Source organism: Octodon degus, unplaced genomic scaffold (genome assembly GCF_000260255.1).
Source record: "Octodon degus isolate 3935 unplaced genomic scaffold, OctDeg1.0 scaffold00151, whole genome shotgun sequence".
Taxonomy (NCBI): domain Eukaryota; kingdom Metazoa; phylum Chordata; class Mammalia; order Rodentia; family Octodontidae; genus Octodon; species Octodon degus.
Genome location: NW_004524727.1, coordinates 1,454,949 through 1,474,041, shown reverse-complemented (window position 1 = coordinate 1,474,041; position 19,093 = coordinate 1,454,949). Strand labels below are relative to the sequence as shown.

The window sequence follows — 19,093 nt, the reverse complement described above, 5'->3', positions numbered from 1 at the left end:
GTGTCATTCCCTGTGTCTTTGCAAGTGACCTGGCCCTTATGGCACCTCCTCAGGGACAGGGACAGGGGAGGACAGATGGCCGAGGTAGCTGGAGTAGGTGGCCCAAGCTACAGGTACGAGGACACAACTGGACGGGTCCACCTGCCCTGTCCCTAGGAACCACTGACTCTGGGCCACCCCCTGCCCACCACCCCTAGGGCTTTGCATGCCGGTTCTCCAGCCTGTGCTCCTGGTGGCCAACATCCAGTGACCACCTGGTCCTCGCCATCACCCTCTCCACCTGCACCTTGAGCCCACCCTAGCGCACTCCAGACTCCCAGCAACCTCCTTTTGTGATGTGGAAGTGACAGAGAACCACGCAGCCGGTGTTCATGCCTTGTAAGACATAAGAATGAAGGAAAGGACACATCGCAGTGACCCCCCCATCCTCTCTCGCTTTACACACTCATCCTATCGTCCTTGCCACTTCCCTGGAGTCCTCTTTTTTGAAGTCATTCATTGCGCTGTTCTGGCTGCCTCTGGGTCCTGAATGGATGCAGAAGTTTCCCTTTTGTGGCCATGGTGACTAGGGGGAAGAGCCAAGACTCGTACCCTGCTGGATCTGGTGACTGAGGCAGAGGAGGATGCAGCAGCATGTTTTTCAGGCCTGCCTTTCTGTTGGATGGAATTGAGTAGCAACATTCACCATATCCGTGATCCCACCTGGTAGAGACCCTCAGGAAAGAGGACTCCACCAGAGCTGCTGGCGGTAACAGTAAGGATGACGGGATGAGTGTGTGCAAAGCAAGGGGAAGACTTTGAGGGGCGTTCATGGCAGTGTGTTTCTTAAAAGTTACATTGAAACATTCATTGTGTGTTTTGAACACATCACATATGTGCTCCCTGGGAGAGCCTCTCAGAAAATAAAGAATTTTAATTTATCAGAGAGAAAGAGGAGGGGTGGATGAGCTCTGAGGCTCGGGCTGACTGAGGTGTTTTCCTCCTTTCAGCTGGGGTTTGACTCCCCAAACCAAGGCAGAAGAGTTGGGGGAGGTACCAATCTGCCTTTGGCCCCTCCTGTCACTGTCCCAAAGGACACACAGCTGTGTTGTTAAACCCAGAACTCTAGGGAGCCTGTCACAGAGGCCAACCCCCGTGGAGAGGAGACTGCTTGGGCCCAGGGCAGGTATGTAATCCAGACTAGCCTTGAACTCACTATGCAGCCCAAATTGGGCTTGAGCTGGGAGCAGTCTTCCTGCCTCAGCTTCCCACAGTATGGGAATTCCAGGCTGGCACTACCCAGCCCACCCATTATTATTTTAGACCTGAGTAGCTGAGAGGTTTCATACTCGCCCAGGTCCCAGGGCTGAAGGAGGGGGTCACATGGGCAGGAGCCGCACCCGCACTCCAGGACCGGCTGTCCTGATCCCCTGCTGTCCATGGGGTGGCTGAGGAGGGCACCAACAGTCTGACAGCCAGGATAGCCCAGGACTGCCTCCTCCAGAGCTAACTGGGCTGGAGCCCTGGCCTGCGGTGCCCCCTGCTGGACACGCACGCCCTGCCACCTCCAGGCTGAGCCTGGTGACCCTGTAGGAGAATGGAAGGATGTGTTGATTCACCTCAGGGCAGCTCCGGGATGGGGGGTAGGATGGCAGGTTGGGGATGTGGGAGTGCGGGGGTGTGGGAGCTGGGGACTAGGGGGTGTCAACCAACTTGGGGACATGGTCCCCTCCTCCAGTCCTGGGACCTGGGTGAGTCTGAAACCTCTCAGCTACCCAGATCTAAAATAACAATGGGTGGGCTGGGTAGTGCCAGCCTGGAATTCTAGTACTATGGGAAGCTGAGGCAGGAAGATTGCTACCAGGTCAAGCCCAATTTGGGCTACACAGTGAGAGTAGGGACTACATATCATACATACATACCTGGACTACATACCAAGACCCTGCCTCAAACCACCTCCAATGGGGGGAAAAAAAAACAGAAACAAAAATATTTACTAAATACCTGCTTATTCCAGGCCAAGCACTAGGGGACTAGTGTGACTCTTGGAGTCCTAGTCTAAAGGGACAAAAAATAATGCCATGGGGGTCTGGCCAGATAGATCACAGGATTAAAGTGCCTGCTTAGGCAGACTCAGGAATTTGGGCTCGATCCCTGGCCTGCTGTGTTGGCCCTGTCCCTGGGGCATGCTGAGACGGCAAATGAGACTGGGCGTGGTGGCACAGGCCTGTAATCCCAGCGCTTGGGAGGCTGAAAAACAGAAAGAATCACTACAAGTCTGATCTGTGTAGTGAGACCCTGCACTAAACACATAAAAAATAATAATAATGCCATGGGGTTGATGCTCGCCGGAGGTCAGCACAGAATGGTCAGGCACAGCAGAGGCCTCAGGTCCAAGAAGAAAAGCCACTCAGGAATCCGGAGTTTCCAGAAGGTTCTTTCTTCCCCTAGAGTACTTACTGTTCTCTCTACAATACACTGCTACAGCCCGCATCCATGGCCAGCATAGGAAGAGCCTGCTTCTGAGCCGATGTGTGATTTTCACTTTTTTTTTTTTTTTTTTTTCAGATTTTCACCTCTTTAATCTCTTCTCAGACCTCAATTCACTGGGGATTTTTTTGCTTGCTCTCTAAGCTTTTGGGATTTTGCCATTCAGAGAATCCCGGCCTAGGGTGATAGCTCAGTTAAATAAGCACCTGCCTGGCAAGCTAATGGTCCTGAGTTCAATCCCGTAAGAAAGAAAGAGTGAGCCAGAGAATCCCTAATGCCCAGTATTCTTTTTTATTTGTTTCTAGTAAATTTACTTTATTTTTATTAATTTTATTAAGATAGTTACAATAATTAATACATTGCATTGTTGTCTTCGTAGTAGTTATTCATAGTACAAGATGCAGACATGATATCCTGTCCTTATTTTATTTTATTTTTTCCATAATTTTATTGAGAAACAAATAGCAATCAGATACTTTCAAATCAAATTGGTGAGACAGTTTCAAATCAAATTGGTAGGACAGTTTCAATAATTAACACGTTGCATATTGTCTTCCTAGTTGTTATTTGTTGCACAAGATGCAGACATGGTATCCTACTTACAAACACCATTAGAACAAATCCCTCTATTCATTCAATTGAGAGATTGTAGCTATATATCTATCCTAACCATTTTGAATACACAGATTCAAAATGGTCATTCATCTGTATCCTCTTTTTTTGTTTAGTTGTGTCATTTAAATATTATAGGTATGTGAACTCAGCAAAATGGTCCAGAATAGTCCAGTAGCCCATAATAGTATTGGGTCTCCCGCTTGACTGGCAATGTCAGAAATTGTTGACCTGAGTCCCCCACAGCTCAACATAACAGCATGGCTTTACTTCTTATATTTTGTTTTTATACTTTTCTGCTGGATGGTTAAGACCAAGATAAAGCAGGACCTATGCAACCCAGTATTCTTTAAAGGTTCTCAGGAGGAGGGGTTTTTCTTGTTTTGTTTTGGAGCTAGGGCTTCACTGTGTAGTCCAGGCTGGCCTTGAACTCATGGAGAACTTCCTGCCTTGGCTTCCTGAGTGCTAGTTTCTCAGGCGCTCAGCCCCACCCCCAGCTCCACAACCATTTCTCCCAACCCCCTGTAGGAGCACATTGTGTGCAGGGTCTGGTATGTGGGAGCTCCAGGACCCTAGCACCATGGATCGGGGTCCCTGAGCTCAGGCTCTCCGTGTGGCACAGGTGGCTTTGCAGGTGCTACCAGGGCTGATTTCAAAATGTGCGCTTTTTTTTTTTTTTTTTTTTTTTTTTTTTTTTGGTGCGCATTTTATTGAAGTAGAAAATGCAGTGTAAAGGGACTCGCATAGAATTAGGGCCGAAGCACCCCCTGGTGGCTGCTTTGTGCCACTACTACTCCTGTGATACAGGTGCAAGTCCCAGTCCAAGGGCCTGTATGGAAAACCAACCCTAGCCATGGTTCCCTCGACAGCAGTTGAGGAGCTAAGTGTGGCGAGGGTCAGGAAGGGGCTTTGATCAGCACAGCCACGCTGGGAAGCACTGACAAAGAGGTCCACAGCCAGGTGTGTGGTGCACATCTGGACCACTGTCTGCAGGAGGCAGGAGGATGGCACACTAGGGCCCAGCCTGTGCACACCTGGCTCGGCAGGGTCTTGCTGAGCGCAGAGGCCCTGGGATTGCTCTGTGGCTTACGTGGATGCCTGCAGATGCCCTGCTGGGGCAGGAGCCCAAGCTGGAAGCTGCTGCTGCTGGGATCTCAGGCTCCAGGCAAGGGGCTGGGTCAGTTTCACCTTCCGGCCTTGAGCAGTGAGTAGTGCGGACAGCTCAGCACCTGCCCACCCCACAGGGCTGGGGCCCAGGCAAGGGCAGCGAGGAGGGCTGCTCTGTTCCAACTCCTCACAACCGCTGGCCGTGGCAAGAGCCCATCCACACAGAAGCAGCCAGTCTTCAGGTGGGGAGTTCTGATGGCTATACACAGCCACACAGTCACCACGACCACGACAGGAATGTCCCCATCCTTCAAGACATCCTAGACCCCTGCGTCCTTCACGGTTACTCCTGCCCTGGTCACCACACTTCTGATTTCAGTCCTTTGCTTTCTTTTTCAAGATAAAATCTCATGTGGAGCCGAGGCTGGCCTTGAACTTCATAATGGTCCTCCTGCCTCAGTCTCTCGAGTGCTGGGATCACAGGTGCGTGTGCCACATTTAGAAAAAAAAAGTAACAAGCTTGAATTGTGGACAACATCAGTGCTTGGCTGGGTTTGGGCCTGCAAGGTCCCTGGTCCAGAGAAACCCGTGAAGGGGCTGCTCAGCTTTTGATGGCTCTTGAGTGCTTTGTGGGAAGACCAGGGGCTCCCTCCCACTTTTCCTCTGGCCAGTGCTTTTTTTTCAGTGCTGAGGATCAAATCCAGGGCCTTCTAACTAAGCTATATCCCCAGCCCTGTGTTGTATTTCTAGGTCTCACATAGGGTCTTTCTAAGATACTATACTGTCCACCTTAGGCTCAAACTGAAGATCCTTCTGCCTCAGCCTCCCAGAGTGTGAGGATGACAGCCTCTTATCTCGGCCTGGTTCTGGAGTGGGAGGGTGGGACACAGGAGAGTGGCTCAGGCAGAGGTCAGGGGCTTCCAGGTCACTCTGGGACATGACACCCATCACATGTGCTCTGCTCCACTCTCGGAACCTGACTCTGGATCCCATCACCTGGAGAGAGGGCTCCAACGCAGCCCTGCCGCCCACAGGCTGTCACTGGCGCCAGCGCATGGTGAAGAGCCCTGGGTGCCGTGAGTCCCCCAGGAAGTGATGCTCTCTGCATCTCGTGTTACCCAAGCTTCGCACAGGGCAGCAGGGCCTGGGCAGGGGTGGTGGCCTCCCTAGGCCCCTCTGTGGCACAGGGCCTGGGAGTGGGGACCTTGGTCTCTGCTCTCCCGCTCTGTGCTTGTCCTAACTGTATCTGTATTCCCAGCCCCAGGTGAGTCACAGGTGACTGACCCTTCTGGGCACAAAGCCCCCAGTGACACTCCAGGTTTACGGAATATCCCCATGCTGGGCACTTGTCACACATCTGGGAAGAAAGGAGAGGGACCAGGCCTGGGGCTGGCTCCATGTCCCCACAGCCCAGGCCTGGAAGGCGGGGGATGGAACATGGGAGTCATTGAACCCACTGCACTGGGTGCCGCGACCACAGGTGACAAACCCGAGACACCAGGCTCTTGGAGACACCACACTGCAGGGTCTGAAGCTGGGGTCCACCAGGCACAGGTAAAGGCAGCCAAGAGCAGCCCCATACTAGACCCTGTCCCCCTCAAAAAACAAAAATAAAGTTGACTTTTGCAGATCTTACTTGGTCCGGACAAAGGCATTGCTAGTACCTTCACCAAAGGGAGGCCTTTGGAGGAAGAATCATGCAGTTTAAACCTCAGGTTCTGTGGAGACCAAGGTTGGGAGTGTTCAAGGCCCTGGAGGAGGGGATTTGGAAAGCAACAAAGACCAGCAAATGGTACTGCTTAAGGCCCGGAGCAGGCAGGCCTGCTTAGCAAGCTCCACGTCCTGAGTGCAATTCCCAGTACCAAAAAATACAAAAATGTTGCTTAAGGAGCTTGGCAAGAGATTTTTGGCTGCACATGAGTTACTAACATGTCGTTTACTAAGCCCATAAACATGCCAAAGGCCCAGACTTGTTCGGCCCCAGGCAGGAACGAGGTTGGGGGAGAAGCCAGGTGTGGTGGAGACTGAGACAGGAGGGTCTCAGCCTGGGCCAGCTAAGGACTTGGTGAGGGCCCGTCCCAAACTAAGAATAGCAAAGGGTTCAGAACTTAGCAGTGTGAAAGGCCCGGGTTCAATCTCCAGGACCACGGAAAAAAAAAAAAAAAGAAGAAAAGAGCTAAGAGAAGAGGCGACTCAAGAGGTCACCCTAAAGGACAGAGAGAACAAGGAGGGAGCAGGCAGTACCCCAGACGCGGGACAGGAAGGCACGGAGCACCCACGCCGCACGCAAAGATCCCAGTTTACCAGGCACGGCCCGCCCCGTGGAAAAAACAAACCCCTAACCTCTACCCGGCCGCCTGTTATTGGCCGTACGCGTGAGCGATGTCCGTCCCGACCAATAGGCCGCGGCCACGCGCGTTGAGCGCTTCCGCCGGGTCCCCTCCCCGCGCTGCCCCGCCCATCGGCGTGCGGCGCGGCCGAGGCGGGACGGCGTGCGGACGGCGGCTCGGCATGGCGTTCGTAAGGCTCGGTAGGCGCGGGACTAGCGAGCGGTGGGGGCTCGACGGAGCCGAGGGGGCCGTGGGAGACTCTGCGGGGCCGCGGGGGGGAGGCCTGGGCCGAGCCGCGGGCCCGAGTCCCTAGCCCGGCTTAACGGGGAACCTGGTCCAGGCCTCCCCTGTAGCCTGAGTGCGCAGGACCCCCGCGCTGTGCCCTGGCTGCCCAGCGTGTGCCGTTTCCACACACCGATCCTGAGCCGGGTAGGGGGCGCACGCCCGTGATCCCAGCGCTCTGAGAGGCTGAGGCAAGAGGGTCGCAGGCTCCAGCCTAGCCTGAACGACTTGGCAGCTTAGCGAGATCTTTTCTCAAAATACCAAAGGGCTGCTGCTAGGTAAGAAGGCCATCAGGACCCCCAAAGTAAAGAGCCCCGAAGGAGCAGAGCCCCGTCCTGTGGCAGGACTGATGGTTGCTCACAAAGGGTGTGGTGCCTTAGCCGGGCGTCTGGCGACAGGGACCGTGGAGATGGGCTTGAACTCCCCGCGCCTCAGAGCCCCGGCCCTAGAGAGGGGTCAGTGCTTGCGACCGTGGTGGGCAGGCTCGAGGTCTCTCCTGCCCGGGTCACAGCCCGCGCTCGGATGCTGGTAATGTAGCCCGGGCACGGGAGGTGCGGGGACCAGGCTGGGCCGCTCCGTTCACCTGCTGTGTGACTCGGGGCCAGGTAGCCTGCCACGGTGTGCCAACCAGAGTAGAAGAGGGAAGGGGATTGTAGCCTCTGGTCTCCAGAGAGGGCAGCCAGGCTAGACGCAAAGGCTGATTCTGTCCTGTTGCTGCAGTCAGCAGAGATAGCTCTTTCGCCGACCCTCGGGCCCATGGTGCCTGCTGCGGGCTGCGAGGAGGCTGGAAGCCATAGATGAGGGCGTGCTGTCCCCTCAGATGTTCCTAGGACGCAGAGGGCCCTGTGAATTTCAGCAGCAGGTCTTGATGGTCAGCGTCAGCTTTGTTTGTCATCATAGTCACCATAAACGAGTTTGTGAGTGTCAGGTGGAAGGGACCCTTCTTGGACACCTTTAATTACCAGAATTTATGTACCTGTGACAACATGCATTTGATTCCCTTCTAACCCTATTAGGTGGCAGTTCCTTGGAGAGGGTTTCCTTGGGTATGAGGAGGGAGGTTCTTAAGGGGAGCAGGCAGAGTTTAAAGGCAGAGTTTAAAGTCTTGTTAAGACTTTTGCTGGGCTGGCACACCCACCAGGGATCCTAGCACTTGGGAGACTGAGGCAGGAGGATCATTGCAAGTTCAAGGCCAGCCTGGGCTACATAGTTCAAGGTCAGCTTGAGCTATGAAGCAAGACCCTATCTTGGACCTCCCCCCCCCCAAAAAAAAAAGTCCCGTTACCGTTACAAGAGGGAAAGATAACCAAAGTCTGTTACACTGTCGGCAGCCATGTACCCTCCCAAGGTACAATTTATGGTCCGTTCCAGGGTGTCAACCAAAGGGGTGGGAGGTGGTATGTGGCCCAGTGATCTCTTTCCTGGGCTTCTGAACAGCTGGGATTTAGGTGTGTGTGCCACCACACCCAGCTTATCTCTAGGTTCTTACGCAAAGGCATTCAGGCGGAGCTGGTAGCAGTGGTGTGGCACTCATCTTTGTCTCCAGAAGTAAAGACCCTGTTGTCTTCATGGTACCTAAACAGCTCTCTTAAGTGTTAGCCAGACTTCCCTTAGAAAATCTCAGGAACTTACCTGTTGGGGCAGGTATCAGAATTGTTAGGAACCATCAGGAGTGAAAAACAGAAGAGTCCAGGTTCGGTTTGTATCAGCTTAGTAACATGGCTCCACCTTCCCAAATAGATTGGAGGAAAATCCCTATAATCCTTTGGAGCTTTTGGCTTTACCGTTATAGACATTTTCACAGTAGCTCCAGAGTCCTGAGCAACTATCTGGTTTGTAGCAAGTTGTCAAAACTTGCAAATAACAGAGCTTTGTAGAGCATCTCCAGGGCCAAGCCTGACATCCTCATGCAGTTCGGATGGTCTCTGCTTAGGGCTCTGGCTGACGGGAGGCTCCTGTGCTTTTTTGTGGTCTTCACATTGAGCTGCATCCCCAGCCCTTTACTTTTAGAGACAGGATCTTGTGAAGTTGCCCGAGTTGGGCTCAAATTTAGGCTCCTCCTGCCTTAGCCTCCCAGAGTGCTGGGATTAGAGTCCTGCACCACCACCCCTGGCTCAGACTGCTGTACTTAACCTTTCTTGCAGCAAAGGTAATCAAGCAGTACCACACAAAGAAATGCAATAAAAGCTTTTACGTAAATTTTCTGACAACCACATTTAAAATGGCAAAGAAGTATTAAAATTAATTTTAATGGGGTCACACAGCAGCGTTTCTTGTGAATGACAGACCACACTGGTGGCATCACCCAGCAGTGTCCCTACAGGGATGCCATTGTCTGCATAGTGGCCTTCTCAGAGTGGGTTCCACGATGAAGCAACCAGGGCCCCTGCTTACCAGGTTGTGAAAGGACATCCCCAGACCCTGTCCCATGTTGTGAGAAGCACTGGAGGATGGGTTGGGTGTGGGTTTCTCCTAGAAAGTCTTTGAAGTTCGGTGACTCTAGAGCCCCAAGAGGGGCTGGCTGCCTGCTGAATGGCTTTCCTGCCCTTTATTGGTTTTTAACATAGGGACTCTGTAGCCCAGGCTGGCCTTGAACTCTCAGTGATCCTCCTCCTTCAGCCTTCCGAGTGCTGGGATCACAGGCACATGCCACCATACCTGGCCTATTTTTTACCCCTTTTTTGATGGCGTATTAGTTTCATTTTATGAGTCTGTTCACGGTACCTAGCTGTCACATTCCTCATGGAGAGCTGGGCCATGCACATAATGTGTCCCAGTTGTTTGCCCTCTGAGTCTTGCCCTCTCTCCCGTTGAGACAGCTCTCTGGACTGCCTGTCCTCCATCCTTTCTTTTGTTTTGTTTTTACTTAAGGTTTCTTACATGAAGGGAGCATGTGCTATTTATTTTAAACATGTGTTTCTAATTTCTCTCACCTAACATCTGGATGTCAGTGTCCTCCTTCTCTAACACTGTTGACGTGAAAACCCTGAGTTCACACCATGACATCCCATATGCCTGGGCCCTGAATGCCATGTGAGTGGCCTGAGGTCACTGCTAGATATGATCTTGGTGCCCTTCCTAAAGGGGCAGTCTTGGGCTGGCCGTGAGCAGTGGGGTAGTCATGTGTGGTGAGGTGAGACCCCAGGACGTGGGTGGGCAGCAGGGAGGACAGGGCAACAAGGACTGGCCGGTGGCCCTGGGGTTCCTGCAGGGCCCCCAACTGCTGCCCTGTGTCCTGTAGGCCTGGTGAGCTGTACCCTGTTCCTGGCGGTCCATGGTCTCTACTCCTCTGGTGATGCTGTCATCGAGCTGACGCCGACCAACTTCCACCGAGAGGTCATCCAAAGCGACAGCCTGTGGCTGGTAGAGTTCTACGCGCCCTGGTGAGCGTGCCATGAGTGGGCCGCGGGGTTCAAAGTGCAAGATCTGACCTTGTGTGGAGGAGGCCCACAGGAGTGAGTCTGTGAGGAAAAGTCCTGTCAGCACAAAGCAGAGGGAGGGCCAGTGGGGGAGCACTCTGCTTGCCTTGAGAAGGGCTGGCCATGCAGTGCAATTCGGGCAGGATTATGGCCTGATTCACGTTTCTACCCCATGTGTTGCTTGGATATGACGTTGCACACAGTAAAGCAGAGAATACCCCAGTTATGGCCTGATTCACGTTTCTACCCCATGTGTTGCTTGGATATGACGTTGCACACAGTAAAGCAGAGAATACCCCAGAGTGTGAGAGCAGAGAAGCTCAGTGCAAGCTGCAGGACTGTGTGACACTCACTGCCCCGGAGCAGCAGCCGCAGGTCCCCAAGCAGAGCCAGTGCAAGCAGCTCAGGCCCATAAAGATGAGCTGTGAGCTGAGGCTCACAAAAACTTTTTGGGGAGTAGTATTAGAGATGGAGCGCAGGGCCTTTGCACTGAACTACATCCCGAGCCCTTTTTTATTTGGAGGCAGGGTCTTACTATGACACTAAATTGCGCAAGCTGGGCTCAAACTTGAGATCATCCTGTCTCAGCCTCCTTAGTGCTGGGATTATAGGCATGCCCCACCATGGTCAGCTGCAAGTGTGGCTTTGTGTCATGGACCATTCACCTTTTCCTTGAGGGCTGCAGTACCAGAGAAAATGCTTCACTGAAAGCATGCCCTCCCGAGGAACCAAGGTGGCCATGGTCACTGCCGGGCCACATGGACTAGAGCCCTGGGCCTCGGTGCGTTCAGCGGGAGCGGCAGCTCCCAGCCCAGACTCCCATGGGCCCTCAGAGTTTTCCTCAGCATATCCCCAGGTAACAGGAGGCTGAAAGGTCATGGAGGTGAGAGGACACCAAGAGGCTGAGGAACCTCAGGTGCCAGGGCCAGTGACCTATCCCTGCAGCCTAAGAGCTGGGGAAGGAAGTAGCCAGTTGGCCAGTTGTGCACCCTGACCCCAAGTCCCCAGCCTCTCATGTCAGGGCTGGCCAGGTGCATGTAAAGGCTGTCACACGGTGATCTGTCGTGATACCCACCCACAGCCCCTCCATGCTGTACACGGGCAGGAGGGAACATGGCACCCACCGCCCAGAACTGCTGCGCTACAGGTGTGACCGGAGTGGCTGGAAGCTTGGCATTTGGGAGGCCCTGGTCCCATTGACAAATAATCAGTAAACCTGTTGAGCAGCCGTGCCTGGGAGTTGTGTGATGTTGGGTGTTTCCTGACTCTTTAGTCTCATCACTCATGCGAGAAGGGGACAGGGCCACCCAGGAAGCTCTCCCTGACATGGTCGCAGTGACCCAGTCAGCACATTGTTAGAATAGCAGCTGTATCCCCCAGGGATTCGCTGTGCGTTGCATTAATCAGGCATCACAAGCCAAGTGTGGGAGTGTACACGTGTGATCCTAGCACTGGGGAGGCTGAGGCAGGAAGATCACCTTGAGTTCTAGACCACCCTGAACTGCATAGTGAGACCCTATCTCAAAAAAAAATTAAAAAAACAATTGTCGTACAGCAGCAAAATGAGCCCCACATCTATGTGTGACCTCAGCGAGGGGAATGTGTTGTTTTTTGGTTTTTTTTTAAAATTTATTTATTTGGTACAGGGTCTCACTGGGTAGCTTGGACTCATGGTGATCCTCCTATCTCAGTCTCCCCAGCCCCGCTGTTACAGGCATGTGCCACCATGCCAGGTTTTGGGGCCAACACGACGTGCCCGGGCTTCCAGGGCTGGCTCAGCATGTGGTACCAGGGATTGAACCCAGGTCCTCGCGCTTGCCAGGCAGGTGCTTAGACCACCGAGCTATCTCCCAGGTCCTGGAGTGTTTTTCTGTATTATATTTTGCAATAACTCTTTAAAATACTAGTCCCTGCGAGATTATTTTTCCCTTGTACTCCTGCCCAGTCCCCTGCACACCTGAGCGTATGCACACATTCACTGCTCTTGTGTGGTGTCTCGTGCTTTTCAGCCAACCGAGGGTACTTACTTGGGTGCTGTGCTTCCTGCAGTGGGGTTTTATTTTGTTTTGTGCCAGCACCTTCACTAAGCCACACCCAACCCTTTTTTATGTGACTTCCATAACTTAGTAATCTGCATTTCCTGAGGGAGTTGAGGGTCCTACCCTCAATGGTCCCCTGGGCTTTTATTGGGTCAGTGAGTCTTGGTGTTGTCCTGTCCTGGGTCATGGGACCCTCCCTCAGCGGTCTTTGCTGGCCAGGGAGCTCTCATGATGACCCTCATCACCTTCTTCTCCAAAGGTGTGGCCACTGCCAGAGGCTGGCGCCCGAGTGGAAGAAAGCAGCGAATGCACTGAAGGTCGGCGATGCACACGCTCCCTACCTACAGGGGAGGCTCTGGGGTTCTGGGTGCTGAAGTGGCCTGCTGCCAAGTGGACTGCCCCTGGGGTCACTGTCCCACCCACCTGTCCTCGGACCCGTGGGGCTGTGTTTATGACCACTGGGGAGCAGGAATACAGGGTCCAAGCTGGAGGAAGCACAAGTGACCGCCTTTTCTTCCTGCAGGATGTTGTAAAAGTTGGGGCCGTTGATGCAGACAAACACCAGTCCCTGGGTGGCCAATATGGCGTCCAGGGTTTCCCTACCATCAAGATCTTTGGAGCCAACAAAAACAAACCAGAAGACTATCAGGGTAAGGATGCGCCTCGTATTCTACCTTGGAGCTGAGAACTTAGGTTTCTGTTTGTTTTTATAGTCCTGGAATTCATTCCGAGGCCTTCACACAAAGCTATACACTTGACTCTTTAATGTTTTTATTCTGAGCAGACGCTTGCTAAGTTGGGCGGGGTATGAACGTGGGACCTTCCTGCCTCAACCTCCTGGAGTACAGGATGGCAGGTGTGTGCCACCAAACTAGGCAAGAACACAAGAACATAGCAACTGTTACTTGTTAGCCCTGCTGCCTGCAAGTTTCTCATGCTCCTCCTGGTGAATTTCCTCATTTCTAGATGGTCGGTCTGCCCTGCCCTGCCCTGCCCTAGTTATACTGGATGGTGAGGCGCTGGCTAGCGAAAAGACCTGGTCAGGTCTTTTCACAGAGTTTCAGCAGTGACAGCAGTGGTGTCGCTCTTGCCACATTGCATGGTTCTCAGTGAGGAGCTGCAGTGTAGAGGGGACGAGTTTGGGCTGCTGGCGTCACTGTGGGGTGTTTGCCCCCACCCCCATCTCTATGCTTTGTAAGCATAAAGCGTATATACAATAAGCATTGGAATTCTGTGTAGCCTAGGCTGACCTGGAACTCATGCTAGATGGGCACCTGGTGGACATTGGGGTCACTGAGATGTCCTCATACTGGGGACCCTGTCCTTCATCTTCTGGACACCCTGTTTGTAACTATTAGGAAATGGTCACTTGTTTTTCTGAGCTGCCATCTGCTTTCCTGTTATTTCTGGCTAGAATAACAATTTGGGCTACAGAGTGCCCACCGCCGCTGTGCCTCTGGTGTGTCTGGGGACACAGCTGGTTGGCTGTGGCGCTGTGGCCTGCACAGCTAAGGTCCTTGTGTCCTGCTCCTGTGGGGCGCGTGCCAGCTGCCTTCACGGTGGGGCTTGGGGCTTGGGGCTCTGTGTCCGTGGGAGCACAAGGGGGACGCCTGCTCCAGGCTTGAGTGGTGAATACACTGCCAGGCCCAGGTTTCAGCCCTGAGCTCAGGACTCGTTAGGACCCTGTGCTGCCAGGGGACATGGACAGAAAGGATGGAAGCACATGTGCTTGTGCTCGTGCCACCCTGACACCCTCCATCCGGACAGGTGGCAGGACTGCGGAGGCCATCGTGGATGCTGCTCTCAGTGCCGTGCGGCAGTTGGTAAAGGACAGGCTGGGCGGCCGCGCTGGAGGCCACAGCTCAGGGAGGCAGGTGAGGTGGGGATGGGGCTGGCCGTGTGCTCCTTGTGGGAGGCCGCTTTCCCCAGGAGTTCAGAGTGGTGACCTTGCCACTGAGCTACGACAGCACGTGGTATGTGCTGTCGGGAGCAGTCACTGGCCTCACAGCACCATGTTGCTGCTCTGGCATCCATGGGAGGCTGGGACAGTTTCCTCTGTGCTGTGCCCAGAGGACACTCAGGCTTGGTAGCTGTGGTTCCGGAGCACCATGACAGAGAGTGGGGTTCTCGGTGCCCCACTGAGGTCTGATGCTTGCATCTGGTGCCAGGGCAGGAGCGAGGGCTCAGGTAAGAAGGATGTGATTGAGCTGACGGATGACACCTTTGACGAGAACGTGCTGGACAGCCCTGATGTGTGGATGGTGGAGTTCTACGCCCCATGGTGCGGACACTGCAAAAAGTAAGCACTCCCACCTTCTGTCTGCCCAGTGCTGCCAGGATGCCATGTGGGGCTTCACAAGGAGAGCCAGGTGTTCGTTCACACCTGGCGTCCCATCCTGTCAGGACATCTCAGGAAAGCCTGGTGTGGCTGGGGTGGGCACGGGCCCTGGAAGATGAGTGTCGCTGTTGTCCATGTCCTTCCTGCATGGTGCTTCCTGAGACCCTTCCAGGGATGACACAGAGTGGGCTGGGTGGGGACACATGAGGCTGGTCCCTAGCCATGAGTTGGGTATCCTCTCTCCAGCCTGGAACCAGAGTGGGCTGCTGCGGCCACAGAAGTGAAGGAGCAAACGAAAGGCCGAGTGAAGCTGGCAGCCGTGGATGCCACTGTGAACCAGGTCCTGGCGAGCCGCTATGGGGTGAGTGCCAGGGACATTGCCCTGGAGGACAACAAGCCTTTCAAAGGGGGCATTGTTGGGGAGATGGCTCAGTAGAATAAGTGCTTGCCTGGCAAGTGCAAGGGCCTGAGTTCAGTCCCTGGTACTGCAAAAAAAAAAAAAAAGTGGGGGTGGCATTATGTGCTGACCATCACAGTTCCAGGCCAAGACTCAGGCTCCTGGTTCCTGGTGTCACCCCCTGGAGTCCACAGCTGCCCCAGCTTCAACCAGTTGTCCTGTGGCCTCTGAAAGTGTTCTGTGTACTGCACATCCATGTCAAACATCAGGGATTGGGCTTGGTGGGGTACATGCCCCTTGGGTATCCTGCGGGCCTGGCTGTGCTTGGGCATTCCTCTGGTGGCTTTAGCAGGCACAGAGGTGTGACTTCTTTGCACTGAGTGTTCATCTGACCTCATGCTTTGTTAACAGATCAGGGGATTTCCCACAATCAAGATCTTCCAGAAAGGTGAGGCCCCCGTGGACTACGATGGTGGGCGGACGCGGTCTGACATCGTCTCAAGGGCCCTGGACCTGTTCTCTGACAACGCCCCGCCTCCAGAGCTGCTGGAGGTAATCCTTGTCTGCTCCCATCAAGCTTTTTCTTCCTCTAGGTTTTTGAGGCAGGGTCTTGCTGTGTAGTTCAGGCTGGCTGTGAGCTCACTGAACTGCGTGAGATATGGCCATTGTTGCTCTGTCTGCAGGATGGGAGCTTAGCGGTAGAGGGCCGGAGCTCCTTGCCGGGGCTTCTGTGCAGGAAGTGCCCCTGGGTCCAGCCTCTGTGTCTCTCTCCAGTCGTGGAGATGCTAGTCAAAGGATTACATCCCAAGCCCCATAGTCAGTGTGTCTCCAGCTCCCACTCCAGCCCAGCCCCCCTTTCCACAGATAATCAGTGAAGACGTGGCCAAGAAGACCTGTGAGGAGCACCAGCTGTGCGTGGTGGCAGTGCTGCCCCACATCCTGGACACCGGTGAGTGGGGAGCCGTGGCACACCCAAGTGTCTTCTCTGTGGAGGCCTCTTCTCCTTTCCCTTACATCCCCTTTGTTTCCATCAGGTGCGGCGGGCAGGAACTCTTACCTGGAAGTTCTTCTGAAGTTGGCAGACAAATACAAGAAGAAAATGTGGGGGTGAGGAGGGACCCTGCTGTCGTGAGGGGAAGGGAGGTGGGCTTCCTGGAGGCAGTGCCCTTGGGTTCTGCCCACTGTGGACAGAACCTGTGATGCTCACTGTGTTTTTATTTAAGAAAGAAAAAGAGTTGTTATTCCTGAGGAAGAGAAGTAAGGCAGAGTTTTTATTTATGCAAAGCTTGTGTATCAGACACCACAGCTTAAAAGAGGAAAGGTTTAGTGCGGCTTAGGATTTTAGTGGATTCAGTCTCTGGTTGCCTGCTCCTCGGCAGGACAGGCATGGTGGAAGGGCCTGGTGAAGGAAGCAGAGAGGGTGAGCTAGAAATAAGGATGCACCCTTCCAGGCTGGGTTGGTGGCGCGTACCTGTAGGCCTAGCGCTTGGCAGGCAGAAGCAGGACGATCGCAGTGATTTTAAGCAGCTGAGGCTACATCGTTCCAGACTACATAGCAAGACCTAGTCTCAACAAAAGGGGGGGTAGATAGCTCAGTCGAGTAAGCGAAGTCCCTGAGTTTAATCCCTGGTACCGACAAAAGACAACAACAAAAAAGAGCTTCCAGATTATACCCCAAAGCGTGTAACTCCTCCAGCCAGGCCCCGCCTCCTACAGCGCAGTCAGCTGTGACCTCATCTTGGTGAATTCACCGATGAGCGCAGCGCCCCCTGGTCCATAAGCCTCCAGAGCCATGGCTCAGTATGAGACTTGGGATGTCTACACTGTGACCACTTCCCCAGCACACCGATCCTCTTAGAACCCTATGTATGTGACGGCTGGGGTTTGCATTAGATTTTTGCCAGTATAACCAAATACCCGAGAAAAGCACCTTAAAGGTGGAAGAGTCTATGGCTGCTTCAAGGCGGTAGCACCCTGGGGGAACCCAGGGCGTGGCTGGCAGAAGCACTCAACTGGCAGTCAGGACAGGCACAGGAAGTGTCACCCAGTGCCCACCACCTGCTGCCAAGCCCCCTCTCACCCACAGGTATATGTGCCCTGCAGGCCTGCACCACCTTTGAGAGCAGGGATGTCTCTTGTCCTGATAGGGCAGTATGATAGGCTACAGGCTGCAAGTGGAGCACAGAGGGAGGACAGAGCCGCCCGAGGGCTGGGTCTAGGCACTGTCCTTCCTGTTCATCGTGCTGCTCCTCAGCTCTCCCAGGTGCTTGGCAGCCCTGCTGTCATCAGGGACCCTGCCCTTCGATGATCTGCATGTGCCGGGCTGGCGAGAGGCATGCATGTGCACGTAGACCAGATGGTGCTGGTGAGGCTCAGGCTAAAGCACAGCAATCCTTGGTGGAGTTGACGCGCTTTAGGGTCTGAGGACAAAGCTGTCTTAGGGTAGAGCCATCCACTCTGGGGATTTCACGACATGCTGTCTGCACTGGCTCAAAGTCATCTTTGTACCAATGGCTGTTGCTTTTGCAGGTGGTTGTGGACAGAGGCAGGCGCACAGCCCGAGCTGGAAAGCGCACTGGGCATCGGCGGGTTCGGGTACCCAGCCATGGCCGCCATCAACGCGCGCAAGATGAAGTTCGCACTGCTCAAGGGCTCCTTCAGTGAGCAGGGCATCAATGAGTTCCTCAGGTAACCCCCCACTTTCTGGGTGGTCAGTTTGGTGTCTGTTGGCTCCTTTGTGGGTTTTGGCTGGAAACTAGGTGTATAAAACTGCAGTAGGCCGGCCGTGGTGGGGCACACCCGCTTTCTCAGCACCGGGAGGCTGAGGCAGGAGGGGACGGCAAGTTGGAGCCCAGCCTGGTCACTCAATGCTTTAGCAAGACTGTCTTAGAATAAAAACAACTCCACAGTGCCTGTGCTGAGGGGATGCTAGGGCTGATGCCTCACACGCTCCAGACACGCCTCTGCCCCCGAATCCACTCATCATCTAATGTGTCCTGCTGTCTCTCCAGGGAATTGTCCTTTGGACGCGGCTCTACAGCACCTGTGGGTGGCGGTGCCTTTCCTGCCATCGTTACAAGGGAGCCTTGGGATGGCAAGGATGGTGAGGTGAGCGCCCGGGCCAGATGGGTAACTGATGGCCAGATGGGTAACTCTGTGGTGCTGCATGCACTTGATGGTCTGGACATGCACCCCAGTTCAAGGTCACTGGCAGCAGTGCTGTCAGGTTGCTCTCACTGTCAGCTAAATTTCAAATCAGAATTTCTGCCAGGCATGGTGGTCCACTCCTACCATCCCAGCACCTAGGAGGCTGATGCAGGAGGAATCCTTCCAGGCCAGCCTAGGATACACAGTGTCTCAGAAAACCAAAAAATTAAAAAGCCATGTAGTACCAAGTCCTGGGCATTCGCATGTGGGCAGTGGGAGCTGGGGCCAAGGCAGGAGCCAGCCTGGGCCCCCTGCCAACAGCCTGGGCCTCTCTTGTGTCCCTCTGACCATGGCTTCTGACACAGCTGCCCGTGGAGGATGACATTGACCTCAGCGATGTGGAGCTGGATGACTTGGAGAAGGACGAGTTGTGAGAGGCGCGTCCAAGCCACGACCTGGTTCTTTTCCTTGGGAGCCAGCGGGTTTGTCTAGCAGTGCAGGTGCAGCCCTGTCACATGGATTTGCTGGTGGCCTTTCCCCGGGCCCTGGCTGGCCACTGGAAGGCACTGTGGCTGTGCACCTCGTATCTCAACACACTGAAAAACTCTGAATTGTAGCAGCAGGTCTGGTATGCTCTGCCGCATGATATTCTGAAGAAAACGGCTGTTGACAGTTTCCCTCTCCCTGACTGCTGCTTGAATGTTCCCGGAGCCTGTTTCTTACATGTAGGTTTTTTAAAATGTGATTCCTTTATTGGGATATTAATGGCTTTTTCCATTAAAGAATAAAACGATATTTTGGACAATGCTGATAAATGTATGGAATTGGTATCCACATCACTGCCTGGAGCCAGTAAATTATGTGTGAACCTCAGCCCATGTGAGGGTCTCTCCTCCCTGTAAAGGTCCTCCTGAGTGCTGGGATTAGACATGTACCACCACACCTGGCTCCAT

At 53.9% G+C, this 19,093-nt stretch overlaps 1 protein-coding gene across 3 annotated transcripts; it reads left to right on the top strand.

Annotated features, from left to right (window-relative positions):
- The first annotated feature begins 6,684 nt into the window (after window positions 1-6,684).
- Pdia6 (protein disulfide isomerase family A member 6) lies at window positions 6,685-18,945 on the top strand. Of its 3 annotated transcripts, XM_023702378.1 has the most exons (14): window positions 6,685-6,718; window positions 7,067-7,255; window positions 10,042-10,183; window positions 12,518-12,575; window positions 12,782-12,908; window positions 14,026-14,132; window positions 14,427-14,557; window positions 14,843-14,957; window positions 15,405-15,545; window positions 15,858-15,942; window positions 16,028-16,100; window positions 17,523-17,681; window positions 18,005-18,101; window positions 18,506-18,945. In XM_023702378.1, the coding sequence occupies exons 1-14, from the start codon at window positions 6,700-6,702 to the stop codon at window positions 18,572-18,574; spliced, it is 1,512 nt and encodes a 503-aa protein (XP_023558146.1). In that variant the 5' UTR covers window positions 6,685-6,699; the 3' UTR covers window positions 18,575-18,945. The 3 variants fall into 3 exon arrangements, with proteins under 3 accessions (XP_023558146.1, XP_023558148.1, XP_023558147.1); XM_023702380.1 differs by lacking the exon at window positions 7,067-7,255; XM_023702379.1 differs by lacking the exon at window positions 7,067-7,255 and having other exon boundaries at window positions 10,012-10,183.
- Window positions 18,946-19,093: the final 148 nt, after the last annotated feature.

Excerpts from the sequence above, each read along its gene's own strand:
- Pdia6 (XM_023702378.1), top strand. Across the intron at positions 14,133-14,426 it reads GCCACAGCTCAGGGAGGCAG|GGCAGGAGCGAGGGCTCAGG; the intron begins GTGAGGTGGGGA and ends ATCTGGTGCCAG. Across the intron at positions 15,943-16,027 it reads GCCCCACATCCTGGACACCG|GTGCGGCGGGCAGGAACTCT; the intron begins GTGAGTGGGGAG and ends TGTTTCCATCAG.